Source organism: Salvia splendens, chromosome 15 (assembly GCF_004379255.2).
Source record: "Salvia splendens isolate huo1 chromosome 15, SspV2, whole genome shotgun sequence".
Lineage (NCBI taxonomy): Eukaryota > Viridiplantae > Streptophyta > Magnoliopsida > Lamiales > Lamiaceae > Salvia > Salvia splendens.
This window is the reverse complement of record NC_056046.1, coordinates 7084636-7108454: the sequence shown is the minus strand read 5'-3', so window position 1 is coordinate 7108454 and position 23819 is coordinate 7084636. Positions and strand designations below refer to the sequence as shown.

Below are 23819 nucleotides of genomic sequence, written 5' to 3'. Positions count from 1 at the left end.
TTTGGAAGGAAGTTGTAGGAGGGAAGAATTTAGCACTCAAATGTGTAGCCTTTGAGCTCACTATCCATATTTATCCTACCTCATCCCTAGCCCCATTACAACCTTGAATTAAGACCTTGGACCTTATTGTTGATGCTTGTGGATGTTTTGTAAATAACTTGGTAGAGTTAATGAAGTTTGATTTGAAATCCGCGAGTCAATGTGGTAAGTAATGCTTGACGAGTCAATGATGACGGTTTGAGTTGTTTGATCACATGTTTGGACTTATTTTGAAATGCACCTTGACTTGAAGTTCTAGGTTGATAAGTGATGGTTCATGATAGTGGGAAATCTTGATTGGAAATGTTGGGGGTCTAGATCTTGTCATTCATGTCTCTATGTGATTCACGCTTATGAAAACTTTTGGAACAACTTTTGTGAGTTGAGCTTCAAAGTGTTGTGTTTTATGTGATCTTGCTCGAGGACGAGCAAGCAAATAAGTTTGGGGGTATTTGATGTGAATCAAATTGTACATTTTTATTCCCCTAACTTTACATGATTTATATAGTTTGATGCTTTCAAAAGTATGTTTTGTGGTGTAGGAAGAGGAATAAATGGTGAAACAAAGAATGAAGCTCGGATTGTGAAAAAGCTGTCCAGAAAGCTCTCAAAATTGGCCACCCGGCCGGGTTAATTTCATGCCCAATAATACACCCGGCCGGGTGATTTTCGCGAGGCACGAAAATTCCAGCAACGTCTCAAAAATGGCCACCCGGCCGGGTCAAATTTCAGCTGCAAAAATCTACCCGGCCGGGTAGGTGATTTGAACTGCAAATTGGCAGTTTCATACGGCAGTTTCCTTTTCCAAGAAGAAAAAGGCAGAAAGGCGTGGAAAAAGAGAGGAGGAGAGAGGAATTGATTAGAAAAAAGGAGGTGACGTGATGGGGAACAGAAAGGATGAAAAAGGGGGACAGAGGTTGGAATTAAAAAGAAGGAAAAGGAGGCAGGAGAGAGACGGCTGGTGACAGGAAGGAGAGAAAGAGAGGAGGAAGAAGAGAAGGAAGAAATTCCGACCAACATTCCGACGATCCATCTCCATATCTCCATTCTACTCAACAAGAGCAAGCTTCCTACGGTTTTAATTGTTATTATTACCATGTGCTTAGGCTAAACTCTTACGTTGCTCCTAATGTGTGAAAGATGTGAATGACTTTTGGATTCTATGGATTAGTATTATTCTATGATCTTTTCTACGGTGCTTTTTACGTTGAATTATAATTCCGGCCTGATTTATGATTCAATCTTGTCTTTTAGCCAATGTCTCTTTAACTTGGTTAAAAGGTGGAAACGTAGATAAAGAGTTTGAGATTTGTTTCGTGTTCAGCATATGAATCTTGGATAAGTTGATTTACATGTCGTTACAATAATTGTTGGACATTTACTATGCATCTGTAGGAATGTTTAATTGATTTTGTAAATGAATCATGTACGTTGGAACGTAGAAGTTGGATTAGAGCTTACTATGCGTCTGTAGGAGTGATAGTCCGACGAGTACGAATTTGATCTTAGTGTTCAGCAAGGTTAAATTCAAGCATCTACGAACATGTTCAGTGTGAGTAGAATGAACGAGTTTATTACAACTTTCATTAGATTAATCTTTAATCCATAGGTTAATTGGTCAATTAAGTTAATTCACATCTGGAGCATATTAGGAGCAATGTTCTCAATCTCTTGAGTTTCTCCCTTTCCATACTTTAGTTTTTAATTTTAGTTTATTAATCTTGTCAATTCTTATTAAATAATCTACGCCTCCCTGTGGTTCGACACTCGCAGTACTACAGCTGACTCTGTACTCTTGCAGATAGGTTGTAATATTAGAGCTATTTAATTAAACTTGTGTGTTTTTAATCCATTAATATAAAAGCTCGAAAATTACACATCAAGCACCTTTCGTAATAGGATTTTTTTTTAAATTTTTGCTCCCTTCAAAACATTTTTCTGTATCCACGCTTACTAGTAGATGATCTTATTATGTGTTGTTGACAAGTGATTTGATGCCTATTTATGTACCAGTGTGAGGAGTTATCAAATTTAATATTTTCTTGAGGTGTGGAACCTAATTTTCATGTTGATGTTCATAAATCATAATCATGTTTGTTCAAGCCAAATAATCTCCCATATACAGAGAGACATTCTATCAAAATAATACTCCTACTTAATCATCTGAGTCAAGCTTTTTCTAAAAAGCAGATCATATGGTAGGAGTTGTGTGATTGTGCATCTGCATAGGATAATATAGAGTAGGACAAAGAAACTGGATCTTTCTGCAAGTTGTAATTTCCAGATCACTACTATACCTTTATCACTTTTTACCCCTAATTTTATCACCACAAGATCTATCAAATATCATATGCAAGCTAATTTTCTTTATCACTATCTAGATTTTCATTTTCAGCGGTCGGATATTCACCACAAGAGCCTTCCTCTAATTGCTCGAAATAAAACAGCATATTTAAACAACAAAACTTATCAAGAACACAAATCAATTGCATATCGCAAGAAATCTGCAATACAGCAGAACATGGCTAAACAGAAAAATTGGTGGTAAGTTCAGAGGGTGGAATGTACGATTGATAATACAATAAAAATATAGGTACTTCATGGTTCCCCATTAGTTAATACAATACAAATTTGAGTTTTTATACTTCAATTTTATTAGATTTACATCCGTCAGTGCAAAAAAAATCCAATAGAATAATATTACAGGATGCAATTCAAAAATTCCCACATCCTGAATGTTGGAAAGTTTCTATCATCATCTGATGCAAATTTTCAACAGCCTAAAATTGGGCAGATGAAACTGACCCTCACGAACATTCAGTAAAACCTTCAAAAGCGAGCAGATACATATCAGATTATGCTCTTAAATACATATGAGCAAATCATAAAAAGAATAGAGAAGAATGGACCTATAACGATCCTGAATTTTCAGACGCGATTACTCAGTCACTTTATCTTCTTCGAGGAACAAGTGAATTATAGATCGCATGAGTTGATTATTGGTTATTCCAGAGCTCTGCAAAGCCATAAAAGATAATTCAAATCATAGTCAGCAAATTGAGTACTTGATTGCTTTCATCATGGTTTGTTAAAGTCAATTAATCCAGGTCATGCAGATAATTGAAATTCAGTGACATGTGGATGAAGTCAAACTGCATTGATACTTATGTCTTAATAGAAAGGAGGTCGAAGATGGAAATGGGTTTTCAAACAACCCGTCTAGGGAGTTTTCTTTTTTACGAGGTCAAATAAATCTTTACATTAAAGCATCCATCCACAGATCTTGGAATTTAGAGAGCCTTCCTTAAATTTCTTACCTTTCTGCAGTTAAAAGAAAACTTGCACTGTACTTGAGAATAAAGACTAATTATATAATGGTAACCTGTTTTTTGTTTCCCTCCAGCCACAGTTTCAAGCAGTAGCTAGAAAAATTATCTGTGTGAAAGCCTAAATTCAACTGGTGACTCTCAAAACCCTTTTAAGTAGCTCTGAAGTACTACTAATATACTCTTAGTTTTTATATTTCTTTCTCACACACCCATGTTGATATCATACCTGTGGCTTGTTAATCAGCTCCTTTAGAATGGAATGAAGTGTACTTCGAAGTTCCTTAAAGAGGACAGCAGTTTGTGCTGGTGCTGACATTTGCAGCCAATTATCAACAGTGATTAATCCAGTCTGAAATTCAAGAGAAAGAACCGTTATAAGATTAGATGATCCCACTCTTCTTATGGAGGGCAAGGCAATAGATTATGCACAAATTATAAATTTGTTAAGGTCTGAGACATACTTGATGTTGAACATTTATTGATCCACCAAACAACAAAATAGAGTAGGGTGAAACAATAGTTGTATCTCGAAGGAACACTTTAGTTGTCTCAACCTGCAATTGTACAAACAAAAGTTCGAGAGAAAGATGTCAAAAGTATGATAGAGTTGAAAGAACAAGCAAAGAGGTAAGTAATGACTATGTAAACCAGCCAAAGTAGTATATATCGTGTGTTGGTCTAAATTCTAATTAACAACTTCGAACTAACATGACGACACTGCTCAAATTAATGAAAGGTTGAAAAGCTTCTTCATATGTGCAATAGAAAGCACCTTGGCCATTTGTACTTAGTATCTAGTATCTACTCATATTTTGACACAAATAAGTAATCCGGAAGTACAGAAAACGGCAGGCTTCAGGATGCCTTTAAGGGCATCATCAACAGATATTGTCAACGACTAGGTAATGAAAATTCGGCATGTAAAGTTTACTCTTAATTTCTCATAAGATTCCTCTTCCACATTTTATATTTTTCTTATAATCGCAGACCTTGTTTCAGTCTTGAATCATCATGTTGATTTTGCGAATCAAAAGTTCACAATAAAGGGGGCAAAGCATCTTGCAATGCCAATTCTTTTGACAAAGTTCATCTTGTGAAAACAATGATCCATATCAATATATCATGGGCTCAAATGATAGAATTTATCCTATTCCCCATGTTGGTTATGCTGCACTCAATAATCATATCCTTGATAGTAGGTCTAATAACATAAGACAATTTACAAGGAAGTGCTCTTACCTTTTCAAGAAAGACCAGAAAGGGATACTGAAATTTATTTTGGCTACTGTTAATAGAAGAAGGATGTATACGAACTTCTCTTTTTCCATCAAACCACACGGATCGATTACCAGTGTTTCCTACTTCAATCATAGCAACATTAGGATAGAGGCCCGCACATAGTACTGCCTGCACGTGTACATGGAGGATAACTAACTATAGGAAAACACATTAATAAACAGTCCTCAGTCAAACATAAGAATGCAGACCCACAGGTCGTGATAGATGCTTCCCAACACCTCAAAATGATGAACAAGGAAAATAGTGTCAGTAGCAAGGGATATGATTGAATTTCAGTAGATATACGGTTAATGCCAAACTACCAAAAAACTGACAATAGTTTCTGTCCAAGCAAAATTAGTCGTAGTAATTGAAATGAGAACAATTTTCAGGTTTATGTCCGAGCAAAATTAGTCACAACTAATCAAATCACTTTAATTAATCCTCTTTTGTCACTATGCATGGCTGATACATATCATCTTTATCATTGAATTAGGTTTCGGTCATGTAAGCTTCCCATATTTATCATCCGGATTAGCTACACCAAAATTATGTCTTTAGGCCAGCAAGGATAGCTCCAGTGAGTCGAATTGCGAACTCAATTTCTCGGCACTGAAAATCGTTATTGTGATAAATTTGAGAGCATTTTGTATTTATCAAATAGGAAATTGTCAATATTGATTTATTGAAACAGGAATATATGGCCAGTAAAGTCTTACATAAAAAATGGATTTTTCAGAACTTCATAAAAAACAAGAAAGATAATAATACAAGAACAAGACAGACATAACACACAACAGTCAATATTCTAAGAAGATAGGAGAGTCAGCTGCATGTATACAATATATTGCACATGATATGCTAAAATAGATGAGGATGACATGGTCTTACCCGTATTAGTGTCAGTTGATCTGAGTACTGATTAAAGGGTTGAGACAAATCTGAAAGCCAGTTCTCAAGCTTTTCTTTCTTTTTCCATCCAACCTGTTTCAGAAACTTCTGCCTTAGAAAAATGTTATACACACGTATATGTAATATTCTGTTGGGCATGACAATACAATCTTTCCAAAACTCATAAAAAGCAGCTAACTAAATGTATACTCCCTCCGTCCCAAGTTACTTGAGTCGTATTCCATTTTGGGTTGTCCCAAGTTACTTGAGTCATTTCTCTTTTTGACTAAAAACAAAACATCTAACCACACTTTATTCTTTCTTTTACTTCACCCTCTCTCCTCTCTCTTACTTTATTCTCTCTTCTACTTTATTTAATTCACTAAACACAACTTTCTTAAATCCCGTGCCAAAAAGAAACGCCTCGAGTAACGTGGGATGGAGGGAGTATTATGTTGAAATATAGATAGAGAAGTTGACTACTAATTATTTTGCTCCTACAGCTGCCAGCCCATCTATAGAAAGAATTAAGGTCAGCTCTTAACAAAACCTTTTATATGTAGCTAGAAAAATAATACTTAATACTCACCAACAAGCATGGTTAGCTTCTAGGAGAAAATTACTGAAACTCAACCACAATCAGCATGGTATGTGTTCTCATTTTATTACCATTATGTATGAAGTGACAAGAGGGAATACAAAGAAACAATATAACCACTTGTTTTTTACTTCTTGAAAATACCTTGTCTAGCACATCTCAACAGAAAACTTTGGGTGTCCGACTCTTTCTAACATTAATATACAAAAATGAAGATGATGCCACAGAAAATTATCTCTGAAATAGGATGTAATTTTATTTCAGATACTTTGTTCTTGGAAGCTATTCTGTCGATTTAATACTCCATCCATCCCATATATATTGACTTGTTTTCCTTTTTAAGCCATCCCAGCCTATTTCCTATTGAAACACCTTTATTACTCAAACACCCACTCACCTTTACAACATAAAGCAACATCCTATGAACCCACCCATGTAAAATAGGCCAATATAAATGGGACAGAGGGAGTAAAACTTATAGTGTGTATCTATAACATAAATCACTTGGAAACAACAATCAGGAAGAAACCCTGTATATCTAATATGGAAGAGAGATGCATCCACAATAATATCAGAAACTGGTAGCTCTAACTCATAAGATTGTGTTAAAAAAGTAAGAATACCTGTGGCATATTTATAAGCCCAATGTCATGAAGCAAATTACCAAATTGAATTCTCATGTCCCTACAAAGATAGCAAAAATAATCATTATACACTGTATAATCTTAATTTACTTCCCTTTATAAAGAGAAAAAGGTTCATCTTAAGTGGCACTTAAAATCAGCAAAACTTGAATGTGATGCTTCCTGTTAATCAGCAAAACTTGTTAATATTTCCATGAAATTTCCGGTAAACTACATCCTTCTAAGATGAAAACAATGGGCACAGAAGAGATATACTGTATACCTTATCATGTACATGACAGAGCTACTTATGAAATGGGTAGCACAAAATTTCTGGGCTGCTTTAACTCCATGCTACAAAAACAGAGAACTTATTACTGTGAAAGAGCATAATTCATGTCCAGTAGTCAACTAATTGATATAGATACACACTATCATTTAATAACCATGTATATCCTCCGTAAAGGTCACATGAGTATTTTGCAGATTATGCCTGTTAAATAATTGGTGGCATAGCCCATCCTGCAATACTCTGGGTGATAAAAGTTGTTGGATTTCAAAATAATCCAGATTCCAAATAAACGTCCATAAATTCTCTATTTTAGATTCCACATCAGTGCATTATTTACTATGGCATGCTCAACAAATGATTAATTTATGGCAAAGGGTACAAATTTAATTTAAACAAGAGGATGGAATAGAACAGTCAAGAAATGTTGTGGTTTGATATACTACTTAAATTTAAGTAATGTTGACTAATAATTATAATTGATCGTAATCAACTACAAAATAAATTATTGCTTTCAAAGTCCTCCATAAAATAATTACATAGGATCACTTTTTAAATCAACATGCTTTGAATTAACAAAAGAAGTTTATCACTGCTAGGTTGGTTGTGTCAAAGTCTTCTGTTTCTTTTTCTGTTTTCAAACCATTCAAACAACTTCTACACACAACAAATAATGTCAGACTAATTGAGTTAGTAATACAGAATCAAGGTGTGTTTCTTCGATGATCGTCCAAATAATATGCATACACAAAATATGCACATGCACCAAAACTATGTATAACCTCCTTTCCTCCTTTGCTTGTGTTTCACTTTTCCATGTTGCTCATTGAATAAGCCTAACATGTAATTCACAATGTCTTATCATCCTTTTAAAGAAATGGCATCCACCTTTAACTGTCTAAAATTCACATTTTTCCCAGAGATACTGGCATGAAATCCTAATGATAGGGTAGAAGTTTGTTTTTTCCAATAAAAAACAAACACCAAAAACAGATATTTTTAACGCTAAAACTATCTGTGGATAATGTAGGTTTCGCTAGGCATCTTAGGCGTACATAGTCACTTTCTGCTACGCACTAATTGCTGCAGTTCCTAGAGGATAAACAAAATGTAAAGGCAAGTACTTCACAATGTAATTATCGCTTTACATTTCCAGTATTTGCTATAAAATTTGGCTCATGGAATAGAAAAAACAACAAGAGGATAAACATGTAAAAAGCTCAACATTGAGTTCTAGATAGGCTCACCACACTAAGAATTTTATCCCATTTTTTATAAGCAACCATCATTAAAAGATGATCAGATTGCCTGACGAATGCATCAACTCCACCACCACTCTGATCAGCCAACAAAGCCAACTTTGCACGTTCAACATTTTCCCTCTGCAAAGTGTGTGATATATATATATATATATATATATGTGATATTGGCAATTCAATAGAAATAAAAAGAAAATATATAGCTTTGTTCTAAACCTCATCTTTTGGATACACAAATGGTGACTTATAGCTCAAAAATGCTGAAATAGTGAGGATAGGTGACAAACATCCAAATATTCCACCATATAAGATCATCTGCAAGTTAAGAAAAAAATTAGCATTGACAAAGGATGTGATCAGAAAATATCTCTTCAGCACAACTGAAGCCAAAAGTAATCAATAGTCCCTTAAGTACAATTTTAGCTCAAAAAACAGTGAAAGATGACTCTATATGTAATTGCTACATGAAAGTGGATAACAGTATTCACATGTTTTTAAACTTGTGGAAACAAATTATTTTTGTCGAAGCAAAAGGTTATTTATCACGATTGCCTGTAAGAAAATCTGACACAAAAAAATCTTAAAAATTCCACAAGCCCTACAAAAATGTCATTGATATGCGAAGCTTACCTTTCCAATCAATACATCAACTGGGAGTCTAGCAAGATGATGACCGAGAGGAGTCAATTGTTCATCTCCTTCAACGGCACCAACCTATGGAAAACATTCCATGAAAAAGATATTTGGACAAACAAGTGAGTATTCTGATTACATGAATTAGTTTGGACTACACAACTGTCAACAACTAACATAAAAAAATTACTCTTTTTTTCAAATAGTTTGAATCCGACAAAGCTATTAAAACATCAATGGTGTTTGTATCATTCTATAAGAAGAGTACATGAAACTCTACTCCAATGTAAGAAACCTAAATGAAATGCAGTATACAAATAAAATCTAAACTAAGAAGTCATTATCATTGTGAGATACATCTGTTGCTACAAATACATTAACCATTATTATTTATTCGCGTTTCTATCTTGAGGAAGTTAACCATATAGTCAGATGCCTTTGCACATATAGCCAGTGAACGCCTTTAACTTCTAATGCAACACCCAAGTAGAACAAAAAATCCTAGCAGGCTCAGTTTAGCAAAAAAACTAAAATCCCACCTCATAGAGCAAGGAAACTGCTGATGAAATTGCTTCTTCCTTTGGAGGTTCCAGAGCCTAAAAAACTCAAACATAGATATTATGAGCAACTGAGCAAGTGCACGCAAGGATTAGAAAATCGGAAAAAGATCATAATCCAATAAAAGAACTTGCCATGGACAAAAATTGCTTTATGGAACCGAGAGAAAGCAATTTTACTTGCAGACATAACTCTGTCAGTGGCATTCTCAGCATCTCAGGGATCTACACATATCAAGACATTTCCAGCATCAGAAATTAGGTAGAGTCAAACGAACATGAGGCATGCGACTCTTATAACCTTGTTATTTCTCTAACTATCATTACTGGTTGAGAAAGCATAGAGCACCTGATATGACCGCATTAGTTTATCATATCTGTGCCTCGTATACAAACAAAAGCAATTTCCAGGCTTCACACGACCAGCTCTTCCTCGCCGTTGCCTAGCATTTGCTTGAGATATCCAATCTTCCACCATGCTTGATAGTTTCTATATGTATCAATTATAACACATTGATTGATGTTAATAGATTGCATGGCAGGGTGTAAACATACTTGAAGAAAGAATTTTCCATCACTATGATCAAATAGGAGGCCAGGAGCAAAATGACCAATGTAGCCACATGAAGGTGCTGTGGTCTCAAGATACAGAATGAGCATTTCAAAGTCATAAAATCATTTTTTGCAAGTTGATTGGTAAATGTTCTTCATTTTTCACCTTTTTACATGAAATGATCACACTTCCAGAACAATCAGAGTCCAAAATCATCCACCTTACTCTAATTGTAATACAAGTTCAAGCAAATGAGCACCAACCTTATTTGGATTATAACGATTCTCCTTATGCTTGCCACAGTCTACCACATACACAATGTCATCTATAGTTATGCTTGTTTCTGCAATATTTGTGGCAATAATAACCTGAAACACGTAAAGGCTCATTCATTATAACATCAAATATCAACCCTTGCTTTTTCCTGTGAAAATATCAACCAACAAATAAAGAAAGTGGAAAGTACAAAATCACATTCATCTATTAGTTATAGTGAGTGATGTCGTATCAATTGCAAATTTGCAATTAGTTGGACATCGCTCTTTTTCCCTGGAACTTTAATACATCAGCTTTGTGCTGGGACAGGCTATCACAGAGGCTACTTCCCCTTCAGTTGAGTTCAACAGAGCAGATTCAAATCTGAAAACCTTGACTCCGACAGATTTCATGTTCTCATTAGGGTTTAATTTCTGAGTGTAAGCTTAAAGAAGATAAAGATAGACAGGCCGCATGACATAACCCCATATAGTTGAGGTTTTCAATCTGTCCCTTTCTCTTGTCCAGTTATTTTGTTAATCTTTTTATCTGTATCAAGACACATTATTCACCACATAACAACTATGCCAACTTCAAAGCTAAAGCATCAATAGCTACCCAAACACTTATTTTCTTATTGATTTAATGGTGCCACAGGCTAGACACAAGAGCTGAGCATATATTCAAAATAAATAAAGAAATAATAATACTCAATATACCTAGCCAATCTATCCCAATGTTATCAAATAGCGGTTATGGCGGCGCCATGGCGCTATGGCATGGCGTTCGGTGGTGGAAACGCCATAGCACCATGTCACTGCCATAGCACCGCCATATCTGACATTTGACAACTTTGCGTGTGTACTGCATTTAGGAATAGGGCATTATGCAAGAAACATGGTGGTTAGAGTGGTATATTATGCTTTATTAATTGTTTAAAGTGTTTTAGATGTTATATTTATTTTTTAATTTTTGAATTATATATAAATATATAAGTATTATTTTATTTATTTAATTTTTGACCGCCATATCCGCCATACTAATACGCCATATCCCTGTGGCGGTTTTTAGGCAAACCGCCATAAGCCGCCATACGAGATTGATAACATTGATCTATCCTTGATTCTTAGGAATATTATCATAGATCTGTAGTTCATTTGGGAATATTCACCCATTTTTAAGTAAGAAGGTCAAGGTTTTAAAAGTTGTAGACGGTATATCATACAAATTTTGGGATGTAACTGAGAATGAATTCATACAATGTGTAAAGACAGGTGTTAATCTTTATGGACTTCAAGGAAATAATATATGCAATGGACATGAAAGACAAGAAAATGTATCAAACAATACCCTAAAACACGAGATGCGTGTTCTACTGAATCGAAGTAATTATGCCAGCTTACGGAGGTAAGAACCACAATGAAAAACTACCTTTCGCATGTTATCAGGAGGGTTTGAAAACACCTTCCGTTGATCCTCAGATGCTATAGATGAATGCAACGGAAAAAGCCATTCAGATGAAAGTCCTCGAAATCGGTGAGAAGCGGCAAGTCTATCTCGTAGCATATTTATTTCAGCAACTCCCTGTCATATGGCAAAAGAGAATATGAACTAACAAACTTGCCAGAGAGGCAGGTGAGGTGACCAACTAACACAACAGAATTTGCAGAAGTATATAATGCCCTACCGGTAAAAAGATTAGTATGGCCCCTTTGGAATAGGTTTCATCAATATGGCATACCAGATCCTCCAGTAGATCATAATCAATAGTATCTTCATTTAATCTTTTCTGCATTAAGACAATATAGATTAACTGTGGTAATGACTCGTGAAATGCAGCCTTCTCGAAATGACCTTACATACCAAATTTCGGCGGGTCTGCTCACTGTAGTTTAGATAGTCGCTTCCAATGTAATACGGATTAATAAGTTCCTCAGAAAGTAAGGACTCGTCGCCCCAACCAGATAAAACAAGATTTTTCTTTCCTCTACTCTCACCAACAGGAGCACCCTGCAAGAAAAGACAATGGTTAGCATAGTTTGTGTAGGTGATGCCCATAAACAGTGACATGCCAATAACCACGTGAACTAACAATAAAATTACAAATACCACAACTGCAAATAACCCATACTAGAATGTCTTTGTTATATGAATAATGAACTCTTTGTAAGTCACCAAGACACAAACAAGAAGCCCAGATAAGAGCAAGAATTAATTAGATGAAAACAGATAGCATTCTCCTTTTGAGTTTTTCCTTGACTTGGAGACGCAAAAGCAACCTAGTGCCTTGCAACAAAGGGAGATCTGTACCTTTTACAAATACAAGTTTGCAAAGTGGGTGATCCTTCAATATCATTTTTTTCATTTTTAAGTCCAAACACTAATTTAACCAGACTGCTAGACAGGACATCAAAAACTTAAAAGTTCAATCTCCCTAAGTTTTTCTATCATTTTATATCCCTGATTATAGTCAGGAAAATCTGATCTTCAATTTCTTGAGAGTGATGGACGTTTCCCAGTAAGTACTCATAGCAATTACTCCATACTGTTGGGCTGTATGCACATATAACTACTGAACACATACCTTCCATGACCCAGATATTGCATTATCAATGGACGCAGGTGAGTCTGAAGCAAGGCGGTAGTTCAAAATCTCATATATATCCTCAAGAAACTGGGTTGATACAGGGTGAGTTCTTCCTCGAGCAGTAACCACAGGACAATTACCAAAGTACTGAGAAAACAAGTGTGAATCAACTGTTGCCGACCTACAGGACAACAGCAAACCACCATTAAGCAGCATCAACTAACAAAACAAGCTGTCAGTCTGTCGCAAAAAAAGGTTTGAGTACATACATAAGAATAATCTTCAACTTCGATTTTCCCCAGGTGTTTTGCTGCTTCTCAATCAGATTTTTCAAAATAATGAGCAGAAAATCCCCCTGTTACACATTAAATCTGAGAGTTAGCCAGTTAAATAAACCTTTCTCACACTCACTAAGAAAGATCATAATAAGCAATTGGCAAAATAGTATGCATGTGCTTAACTTACAAACAAGGTAGGTATATCTGTTCAATACACCATAGAAGATGAAGCGGGTCAAACGACAATTTTTAAGAGTTCTAAAGAATGCACGCTAAGATCTCTATCTAAATATTTTATCTGAATAAATTTTACTAGAAAAATTAATATTTGGTGAACGTGGTAGAATCCACTGTCTTTGAAGCTCATTTAGCACTCTGCAAAAGTTTGAGAGAAAAGGGGCAATGAAGATACACATGGTTATGATCTGCATACTTCTTCCTGCATAAAACACCACTTTGGGGACAGAATAGTGTGTGGAAAGCGTATTTACAGTTCATCTAGTTCAGCACAAGTGAGAAGCTTCCCCAAAACCAATAACCATGAAAAGACTAAAGAACATTTGTACTAACCAGAATAGACCGCTCATGAACTTCATCGACTATGACATGGCTAATATCAGCTAAGTCTTTGTTACCCTGCCAATAAAAAACAGTATAAGAAAGACAAAAGGAAGAGGAGGATCTGATACGTAAATGCCAGTTTTTTTTATTGAGCCCGTATAACTAGATGGATACCATATCATCTCAACACTGATTAATAGGAGTAAAAAATTGGGAAAGATACATTTAACTTCAAATGTTTTAATAACCTACTTGCAAGAAACAATGTACTGCATAGTAAAAATTGTAAAACCTACCGATATCATCCGCAGGAGAATGCCAGTAGTACAAAAGAGAAGCCTTGTTCTTTCATTCCTTAAGTAGTCAACCATATAAGAGAAATTGCAGAGTTTATCAAACATGCTCCACAAGATGATAACATGAGAAAACGACTGAGCATGCAGTGAAGCATTAATATACATATGCACTAACAAAACTTAAGAGCTTCTGGTAGACTATATCTTTAAACAGATGTGCATCCCAGCATCAAATAATTAGGCACCAAACCATGGAAAGCCAAAGGTCTCACATTCTTTCCTTAATCCCTCATACCTTCATAATTAAACAGCAAAATTGCATCAAGTGTGCAATCTTACAGAAAGTGCACTTAGAGCTTTCATCAAAACCATCTAAGATTTTAACTTTGATTGCAACCTTAATTGAGTGAATAGTGAAAAAAAGTACAAGCATGAAGAAGAATATCACCAATATAGAAATGTCAAGATAGATACTCAAGGGGTGCTAGGTTGGAGCTAACAAACACTGGAATGAAAATCAGTGAGGAGCCACTCCTAGTGATGGTTCTTGATATGTGGAATTCGGAACAGAAATAATTTCATTGTTACCCCATTTTGATATACACTTCCCCATTAATCAATTTTATTTGATAGCCATTGCCCCATTCAAACAAAACCCTCACCATATACAGAACTAAGAGTATCCGCAAATAACTAGAATGTGACTAAATGCAAAGATATTTACTACTAGCAGCTTAAACAATCAAACCAACAAAAGAAAGATTTGTATTTCTCCTCCATTTTATAAGAGACGGTATTAGAGAAACAAATATTTCAAGAAAGAATTAAATTGGATTACCTTGCACTATCAAGACGAACTTGATAACCAACCAAAGAATCATCTGATCCTGGATAGGATTCACAGCGCTCATTAGCAACTCTTTCAGCAACAGATACGGCCTAAAATCACCAACACAGTATTGGTATAACCATAATATACTCGTCCAACTATGACAGAATAGTATTATCTTGACTTGTAGGAATTTTCTAATTTCAAACACTGAAACTTGATTAAGAAAGTAACTTCGTTATCGTGATAGAGTTGAGGTTTTAGCTGATAAAACTGGTTGATAATTTCCAAAAGCAGCTGGTACTAACACTAAACATGACAGTGGTTCTTCAAGTGTGGTGCAAAAAAGGAGCATTTTGTCTGTTACTTACGGAAACAATCTAAATCCTCTCCAGACAGAGTGTACAGGTTTCAGCTTAAAAAGTCCACAAAGGTAACAAATAACATCTGAATCTGAACTCTTAACAGATTCCTAAAAGATAGGGTGTTATCATTTGCAAAAGGACTGACTCCCAACTAAAACCTACAGAATCGACCATATATATACATTTCAGATGCCTAAAGGAGTTGCAAGCTCAATATTAAGAAATGCAAGATTTTCATTGATATATATATTATATATGCATAAATAGAAGGGAAACTCGTTCTCATTGAGTGTCTTCCAATGTAGTGGGTGGCCCTACTAAGGTGGGAAAATGGAAGGTGATGGTAAATGTGTCAATCAAAAAAGAGCTATAATATCTCTGCAAATTTTATAGGAGATGCAAGTTTATAGCACTATCCACACATTTTTCCATCCAACTATTAATATCTGTGGTCAAAATAAGATGAGGCTTCAAAGTATCCTTTGTTGGTGGGTGGCACAGTGTTACTGGCACTTGTAGTGCTAAGGTGGAAAAATGGGAAGTGATGATAAAAATGTGTCAATCAGAAAAGAGATAGAATATCTCTGCAAATTTTATAGGAAATGCAAGTTTATAGCACTATCCACACATTTTCCCAACCAACAGTTAATATCAGTAGTCAATAAGATGAGGCTTCAAAGTATCCTTTGGTAGGTGGGTGGCACGGTGTCACTGGCACTTGTAGTGGGCTGTGTTAATTAGCACACTCTTGTGGCTAGTAGTAGAGGCTTGACTCTTGAGATCACAACAGGAGGAAAAGAAACGGCAGCAAAATTGCTAGTATTATGGCAGAAACTGGCATAATGCCTTGTGTTTTTTTCTGAACAGCATATAGTATGCCCAGAATTGCATAAGAGCACCATAAAACTGTAAGCAGATCGGCCCATCGTATTTAGAACATATAAATAGTGAAACAGAAACACCTTTACAGAATAATGAAAGGCAATATTAACAGAATATGAAACAAAATTGAGTGGCCTACTAACCGCGATTCTCCTAGGCTGAGTGCAAATTATATTACATTGACCACCAAGTCCTGCTTCGATCATGTGATCTAATATAAACTGTGGTACCTGCATAACCATCACAAAGAACGAAACCTACGTCTTATTGGGGAAAATGTATCAAACCAATAAAGTAATACACTCTACTACAAGTTCCAAAAGTCTAAATGAAATGGCTGTCACACCTGCGTTGTCTTTCCACAGCCTGTCTCTCCAGAAATAACCACAACATTATTTTCCTCAAGAAAGTGGAGAATGTCATCTTTCAACTCAGCAATAGGGAGGCTGGATCTTGCTTGCAACATCACCTGCTTGAGGAAAAAATAAATAAATAAATAATTGAGGACATTGTATGCTTAAAAGATAATAAATGCAGGGAGGAACTTAATAAGCAAAACTGATTAGCTGGACTTAAGTTGAAGCCATTTTTTGACAAGTTAAAGTCCAGTGTTGTTAATTTGGCGTTCGGGTCGCTCGGGTCGCCCGGGTCGAGACCATCACCGCCCCAACATGGGTGGGTTGATCGAGATGCATGGGTCGCTCGGGTCGCCCGGGTCGAGACCATCACCGCCCCAACATGGGTGGGTTGTTATTCGTCTCATATTTTATATAGGTTTGTCTACTAATACATATTCATTTATTTTTTACTAATTTTTAAAAGAGATTTCACATTCCACTCCTATTTTATTATAAGTTAATACTACATACAAAATGACGCACATTTCATAACTTTTTTCTTTTGACATTTTCAGACAATGGTTTCAATTATTTATTTTGTGTTATACTTATGACTTATGAATTGTTTTGATATTTTGATAATTTCTATTTTCCACTTTATCTCTATTTACATGAATTACGTCTACATTTATATTATTTGATATATTATAAACATTAGAGTAATATATTTATTTGATTTAATATTAAAAGGCAAAAAATTAGCCTAGATTAGTGGGTCTCTCGACCCAGTCGACTCGTCGACCCGCGACCCGAATTTTCACCTTATCGACCCGGTGAGACCCTCGACCCTAACAACACTGTTAAAGTCCCCATCATTAAAGTCGCCTAATAGCACTAACCTTGTACTTTGTCATTTCCTTCTTGCATTCTTGTTTCTTCTTCAGGTAAGCACTTTCAACATGCTTATTTCTGCCCATGCCTGCAAACAACAAGTTAAACCATAAAGTAATTGATCCGGGAAAAAAAGAAGAAAAAAAAATCAGACTTCCACATAATAATAGAACTTCCAAACTTGCTCTTAGATATCCATTGTAATGCATATACATCTGCTCATAGATCTGATCGTAAAATCACAGAGAATGAGAGAGGACCCCCACTAACAGGTGTAATCCGATGCTGCAATATACAGCTAACTGTTTCCTTTTATTTGAAATGAAATTGTTCCAACCACCACTATAGGTTATAACAAATATAATTCAAATAGGAGGAAGAAAGAGATATTGACTTCATCATGTAATGTCAGAACTGTGATCTTATCTGTTATTTTAAGAAATTAAAGACTAAAAACAAACAGTTTACATAAGCATCTGCAGCATAAAAGAGAACCCCCAACATTTTTTCATCCTCCCACTTGACAATACCACAAGCAATGCCAGACAAACTAAATAAGTATAAACTTATGCAGCAAAAAGAAAAGAACTTTTTGACACACTGTTATGATCAGTGCCACCAGCACGCTCAACAGGCACTTGAGTCTTTTCCTGATGTCCAGCCTCAACAGGGTGTTCGGCTTTAACAGGAGTCTCAGCCTTCTCTGCATTCAACAATGAAACGAGAAAACCAGCCCTTCTATCTTCGCGTTCATCTTTTACAGTTGCCGACATATCACCTATAAATTTTAAGAATAACATGCAGAAACGATCAGCCAAAAAAAGGGGCAGTAAATATATAAATGAAAGAGTCCCATAAGTGTAAAATTCTACAGAAGTCGAGTCAAAAGAAAAGGTAGATACATGATTAGCTACCTTCTTTCCATTTAAGTACAAGTGCTGAGTACGGTTCTGGAAGTGCAAAATGAACTGGCAGATCTGGAAAGAGACGATGGAGTGCATAAGCTGCAACTCTGTTTTGTGCATCCTGCAAGTGCATTTTTATTTCCTCGTATCAGTTATATACATATGTAGATAGATAGATATAGGGTAGAATTTTAACGAGGCCATCCTTTTAATGCGTAACTAAGACACCATTTCATCCATTGGACGAAGATATGGAAGGCCAATATTTAAGTAAACGTGTGTCATTATAGTTTTATTGAAACATCATTATCATTATATGGGTAAAACTGTAGCATGCCATTCAAAATATAACAAAGATACAGTCTTCGGTTAATTTTGAAATCCTAATACTTCTAAAGTTAAGGTAGCATGAAGTCATGGATTTCTCATTTCACAAACAAGCTCGGTAGTAAAATTTAGAAGGATTTGCCATTTCATACATGACTAAGAACACACTTCTCTATTACGATATCAAGAAATTTATTTATCTATTTCTCTAGCAGTTCTAGTAATTATGCACTTGTTTCCCCATGAAGATGTGATCTTAAAAATACACTATTCAATATGAATTTGGTAACATTACATATTCATTCATATTGCTGTGTTTTCAGATATCATATCAGCATTAAGGCATGATATACAATAAGCATATCAACCTAATAGGTGATATCACGTTGATGAGCATAGGAATCTTATGTATAGTTGAGGACAGTTTGCAGTAATTTTGGAAAAGGATCAGTTTTATCCTACAAACTTGTTATAAGCATTGAGTTATATTTTATCCTATACTGCTGGAAGGTATTAGTTCTTAAGTATAGTTGACTAGTTGTTTAGCATTCTTTTCAGTTGTTATAATAGTAGATAGCGAGCATGTACCTCTGGTGTATTCAAAATTTCATCCTGATGAGGAAGCTGAATTGTTGTCAACCCTCCAACTTTTCTACTTTTACCCCTCCCTCTAGCTTTCTGCAGCACACTAATAGAGTAACCAAAACTGTCCCCTTTACCAGGAACTTTATCATATTTTGGTGCATCCCACCCTGATCTTTGGCAAAGTTGGTGAAGGACAGCTTTTGGAATCCTTTTTGGATCTCCCTGTGGTTATTATAATACAACATGAATTAGGTCATATGACATATGGAAGCAACAGTCAATCAATTTCAAGGGAGAAAAATAGCTGTAAAAGAGAAAAAAAATGGTGAGACTACATAAGACCACTGTTGATGAGATTGGAATAACAGATCATCTTTCAGTAATAGACGTTATAATGCAAAGAATTGTCTTATGTTGTATAGGACATTAGAAATTATTTGCAGTCACATTTGTTACCATCATCAACTTTATGGATGGAGGATATTACCTTCTTCCAGATTCCTTCCATTTTCTCTAAATTTTTCTCACTACAAAGTTCTCTCATTCTCTCTCTCTTTTGGTCTTCCAATACCACACGAGGTACGACTTGATCCAATGAAATATCTTCTGAAAAGAAATCACCAAGTTCCACATCGTCTGGTTTCTCGTACAAAGTATCTCCATTTTGCATAGAGATGCTTACAGGAGCAATATCAGATGAGTTTTCATGCAAGTCAGAGCTATCAAGTCCCGTTTGTTCAAGTTGAACCCCAAACTCAGTGCAAGCTGTCTCATCTACAACGTCACATTTATTAGCAGCATTGCCTCCAGAGTTACCTGAAGGGACGTATTCCGGTCCTTTATCCTCAGCAACACCATGGGAAGAACATACATACCCAGATTCCAAAATATCAACTGATAGTCCTGAAAAAAATTGAATACTGGAAGCATGATGCACCTCATATATGTATCAAACTCATGAAACTGAAGATGGGTGAAAACAGTTTCTAATACCTAGGGCTGATATCTCCTTCTTTAGTTTCCGAATAATAAAACCGGCCTCTTCCTGGCATTTCTTATCGCCTCTATCTTTGGCATTTGCAGCTTGCTGCCTAGCAGCATGGTAATCCTCAATAATAGACTCATAATTGCTCCTTGGTTCCAAGGCCTATAATAGTACAAGTAGCAATGATAATAGACTCATTATTTCTCCTTCATTAGCCAGGTTGTATAAAACATTGACAAGCAAGATCTACAATTGAAAGAACGGAACATCTTTTTTTATTAAAAGTCATCCAGTTATGAACCGGCCCAGCAAGATGGTACGAATATACATCATTCAATTGAGGTCAGATATAGAGTTTCGTGTAAAGCACAAGCATTTAACGAAATAATATGGAAAATGGATTTTCAAGTAGCTTTGACAGAAAAAAAAACAAAAAAAAAAAAGAGAGAGAATCTTTATATGTAACAGTCAGTAGCTGATGCCATCAAGTTAAATAAGATTTTGTAGGATGGAAGATTGCATAGATAGCTACAGCAATAACAAAGGACAGATAAAGGCTTCCTCAGATTGTTGAATAAAACAAGATAGAAAAAAGACGGATGGCAGAGAAGATCATATTTTTATCTGCATTAAGTTACCCATAGTTAGTATCAACAGTGGAAAGAACACAATAGCTATTCATGGTGCTGCCATTATCTGCAATATCCATCAGTAAGAGTACCTTCTCTAAGGAAGCATTTTCCATTGAATAAGTTTCCCAAGAATCAGAATCATCCTGAAAAAAGATTTCACCATAAGTAGTCCTACATTTATAATTTCAAAACAAAACCTGCCAGCATATGTGCTGATAAAAACTTGTCTTAGAAAGTTGTAACAAGAACAGAAAATACCATATTCGGTACAAAGGGACTGGAGAAAAAATCTATCAGAAATGAAAGGATTTGCACTTTGTTTTTGGTCTGCTATCATTTCATGAGATGGGAAGGCCATTTTTATGCAAAGTAGGTGACAGAATAATGATGCAATCGGCTTGAAGTCATAATTGAGGTTACGGAAGGAAACAAATTTTAAACTATAAAATTGGTCAGCTTCTTTACTTAATCTCAAACTCGTCCTGGCACACGTGTGGTGCTGTTTGTTAACTTCATTGACTGGTTATTGCAACTGTCTTGATGGTGTTTCTCTGCAGTGCAAGTCTCTGTACGGGGAACAGAATATCAGGCTTTAAGTGCAAAAGGTTCGGAAGTTACTATAGTTTCTTATTTGCATGCAAACTTCCTGATTTTGCTTAGTCTTGTTCCTTTACTTCGTCACAACCTCAAAATAATTAGCATTACCATGAATAAGTTCTACATCGTTTAGAGTTTCAGCTTGTTTCTACTTTTGCAGCTTGCTGATATGTTCATAAAGGTTCTCCCACATAATGGGCTTATTGATCTACACAGCCTCTGTCTTGCGGGGGTGTATTAACAGATATAGTGATAAATTGTACTAACTTTGAGGATTCAGTTTGAGACTCGATTCTAACACTTCCAGGAGAGCAGCAAATGCTTTTGATAAGATATTTCATCTTGTGGTGTTGATTGGTTGGCATTCATAGCTGGTCAGCTTGGAATTCTATTTGATTGCACCTTTTTTATTACGTTTTATTTTCTTTGCGTCCCTAAAACTTGCAGTGCCACACCGGCCGCTTTCATTCTGTAATTTTTTTAAAATTCAGATTTCAGTAAAAAAACTCATGTTTATGCAAATTCTCTTTTTATTATCTAAATTATTTTATTAATTAGTAATAAAGTCATATACTTAAACTAAATGCATATACCTTTTAGTACAAGCAGCTCATAATCAAGCAACAGAAACAAAAATGGAAACTTCCTTCCTTTCATTGCACAGTGTCAGTATGTGTGTGTCTGAGACAGAGAGAATGGGATAAACTCCTCAGGTAGAAACCTAATTAACTTTATACACAGAAGTTAGACACGAAATGGACCAGCATGCAGATGATCTTATAGTCTATATCCCATACTTAAAAACAAATCCATAACCAGGTTAGGAAAAGACACTTCAGTAGGCATGGTCAAACAAACATGATGCAATTTTGTTTTTCTTATCCTCGCTTTCGCAAAAAAAAATTGAAACAGACCTCTTCCTGTCGTTCCATATATTGGCGAATCCAGTTTGCTTGGGAATGCTGAACAGAATCTAGAGTTGCATCATCTCTCAGCTCCTTAACCATAAGTGTACCTTGTTCCTTCACCTCTACTGGACCAGGAATTGACTCCTTTGATGAGACCCAATCCTCACGAGCAGTTGATATGACGCCTACGGAACCTGCGCAGAATATTCATCAAGACTTTCAATTTGTGCTCTGTGACATAGTAGTAACAAATTAATAAAATGCCTATCTAAAAACTGTAGCAGCTAGATTAGCTTCCCTATAGCAATCAATAAAAAATTAAGCGCACCGATGCTTGTACTCAGCGAACTCCCACTCGAAAACTTCAGTGGAAGCTCATTCCCCGGTATGTTTAGGCACAGCCAGTCTAAAGCAGCTTCATATGTTGCAGTCTCCTAATAACCGCAACCAAAACGGTAAAAATAGATGAGGTACAGTGTGATCAGCTAAAAACAGTTCTCTATGTTTGCCATTGTCTATTGTCTATTATTCAAAGTGAATGAAAATCTGATCACATGGAATAGAGGAACCTAATTTTTAGCGCCGAATTTCAGCTAATTACACAGAATGCAATGGGCGAACCTTGAGAGCGGAGAGAACGAGTTCAATTTGGTCATCTTTGAAACCCTCGCAAGACAGCTTCTCGTAGACCGAGCGGAGCCTCTTTGCTCTCTGTTCTTTAGAGAGCGAGAGAACGTCTTCGGACGGCGCCGAGGAAGCAGCGGGGCGTCCAGAGCTAAGAAGAAGGCGGCGGAGGCGGTTCTCATTGTCGGCCGATAATTGGAGCTTGGGACCCGTGGAGGAGGAGGAGGCGGCGGAGGCCTTCCCCTTGGATGACGATGTCTTAGTCTTGCGCTTTTGATGGTCCTTCTTTGGCGCCATTTCTGCAACAAAATCAGTATCTCAATCGGCGATTTGGAGAGAGACGAACTTGGGGACCCACTGCTCTAAGCGAGGGTCCGGTCTGATTTCACTTATCAGTGGTACGAATGATAGGCTGATAAAATCATAAAACTATGGGCTTTTCATAGTCAACTATTGATTACCTTAATATTTATATGAAAGTTTTGTGTTCATAAAATTGCCTCATGCCCAAATATCTATATTGAATATCACCTAAGCCTAATCCTACTCCATTTCCTACCACATACACACAAACACGATAAGTGATGATGGGTCCATCACTCATGTTTGTGCCTTAGTGGTTATGTCATTGTGTGTCATATTGCCCACATGTTAATTCATGTGTCACATTGCATCAGATAAGTTCAACTCATATATCATGCCATATAGTCTTCTGAGTCGAGCATCATTTTTGTGACAATGATTAAGCTAACAACCTGAACAAAGTATACTAGGAATAGTTATCGTAGCCAGATTACATTAGTCACCTCGCTCACCTAACCGTTTAGACTTATAGGTGAAAGTAACAAAATATAGTTTTAAATGACATATTTTTGTCATTATACAAGTAATTATTGGGTCGATATCAACCTCTTTCATTCGTGCT

The 23819-nt window shown here is 35.9% G+C and overlaps 1 protein-coding gene across 5 annotated transcripts; it reads right to left on the bottom strand.

The window, feature by feature from the left end:
• Positions 1 to 2581: 2581 nt before the first annotated feature.
• Positions 2582 to 23336, bottom strand: LOC121769312 (DExH-box ATP-dependent RNA helicase DExH7, chloroplastic-like). 5 transcript variants are annotated; one of them, XM_042166077.1, is made up of 35 exons: positions 22892 to 23334; positions 22599 to 22704; positions 22277 to 22464; positions 20855 to 20908; positions 20142 to 20295; positions 19636 to 20051; positions 19152 to 19370; positions 18246 to 18357; positions 17933 to 18109; positions 17340 to 17419; positions 16449 to 16571; positions 16246 to 16332; positions 14865 to 14965; positions 14027 to 14084; positions 13740 to 13805; positions 13161 to 13246; positions 12889 to 13072; positions 12168 to 12314; positions 11992 to 12093; positions 11736 to 11888; positions 10313 to 10417; positions 9846 to 9986; positions 9632 to 9721; positions 9479 to 9535; positions 8937 to 9020; positions 8523 to 8621; positions 8295 to 8429; positions 7042 to 7112; positions 6759 to 6819; positions 5538 to 5630; positions 4608 to 4775; positions 3830 to 3922; positions 3595 to 3717; positions 2949 to 3055; positions 2582 to 2866 (listed from the first exon to the last, which is right to left on the bottom strand). In XM_042166077.1, the coding sequence occupies exons 1-34, from the start codon at positions 23189 to 23191 to the stop codon at positions 2978 to 2980; spliced, it is 4311 nt and encodes a 1436-aa protein (XP_042022011.1). In that variant the 5' UTR covers positions 23192 to 23334; the 3' UTR covers positions 2582 to 2866; positions 2949 to 2977. The 5 variants fall into 5 exon arrangements, 4 of the variants coding, with proteins under 4 accessions (XP_042022011.1, XP_042022012.1, XP_042022013.1 ...); XM_042166078.1 differs by lacking the exons at positions 22599 to 22704; positions 22892 to 23334 and adding an exon at positions 21956 to 22043 and having other exon boundaries at positions 22277 to 22307; XM_042166079.1 differs by lacking the exons at positions 22277 to 22464; positions 22599 to 22704; positions 22892 to 23334 and adding an exon at positions 21630 to 21806.
• Between the last annotated feature and the right edge of the window lie 483 nt (positions 23337 to 23819).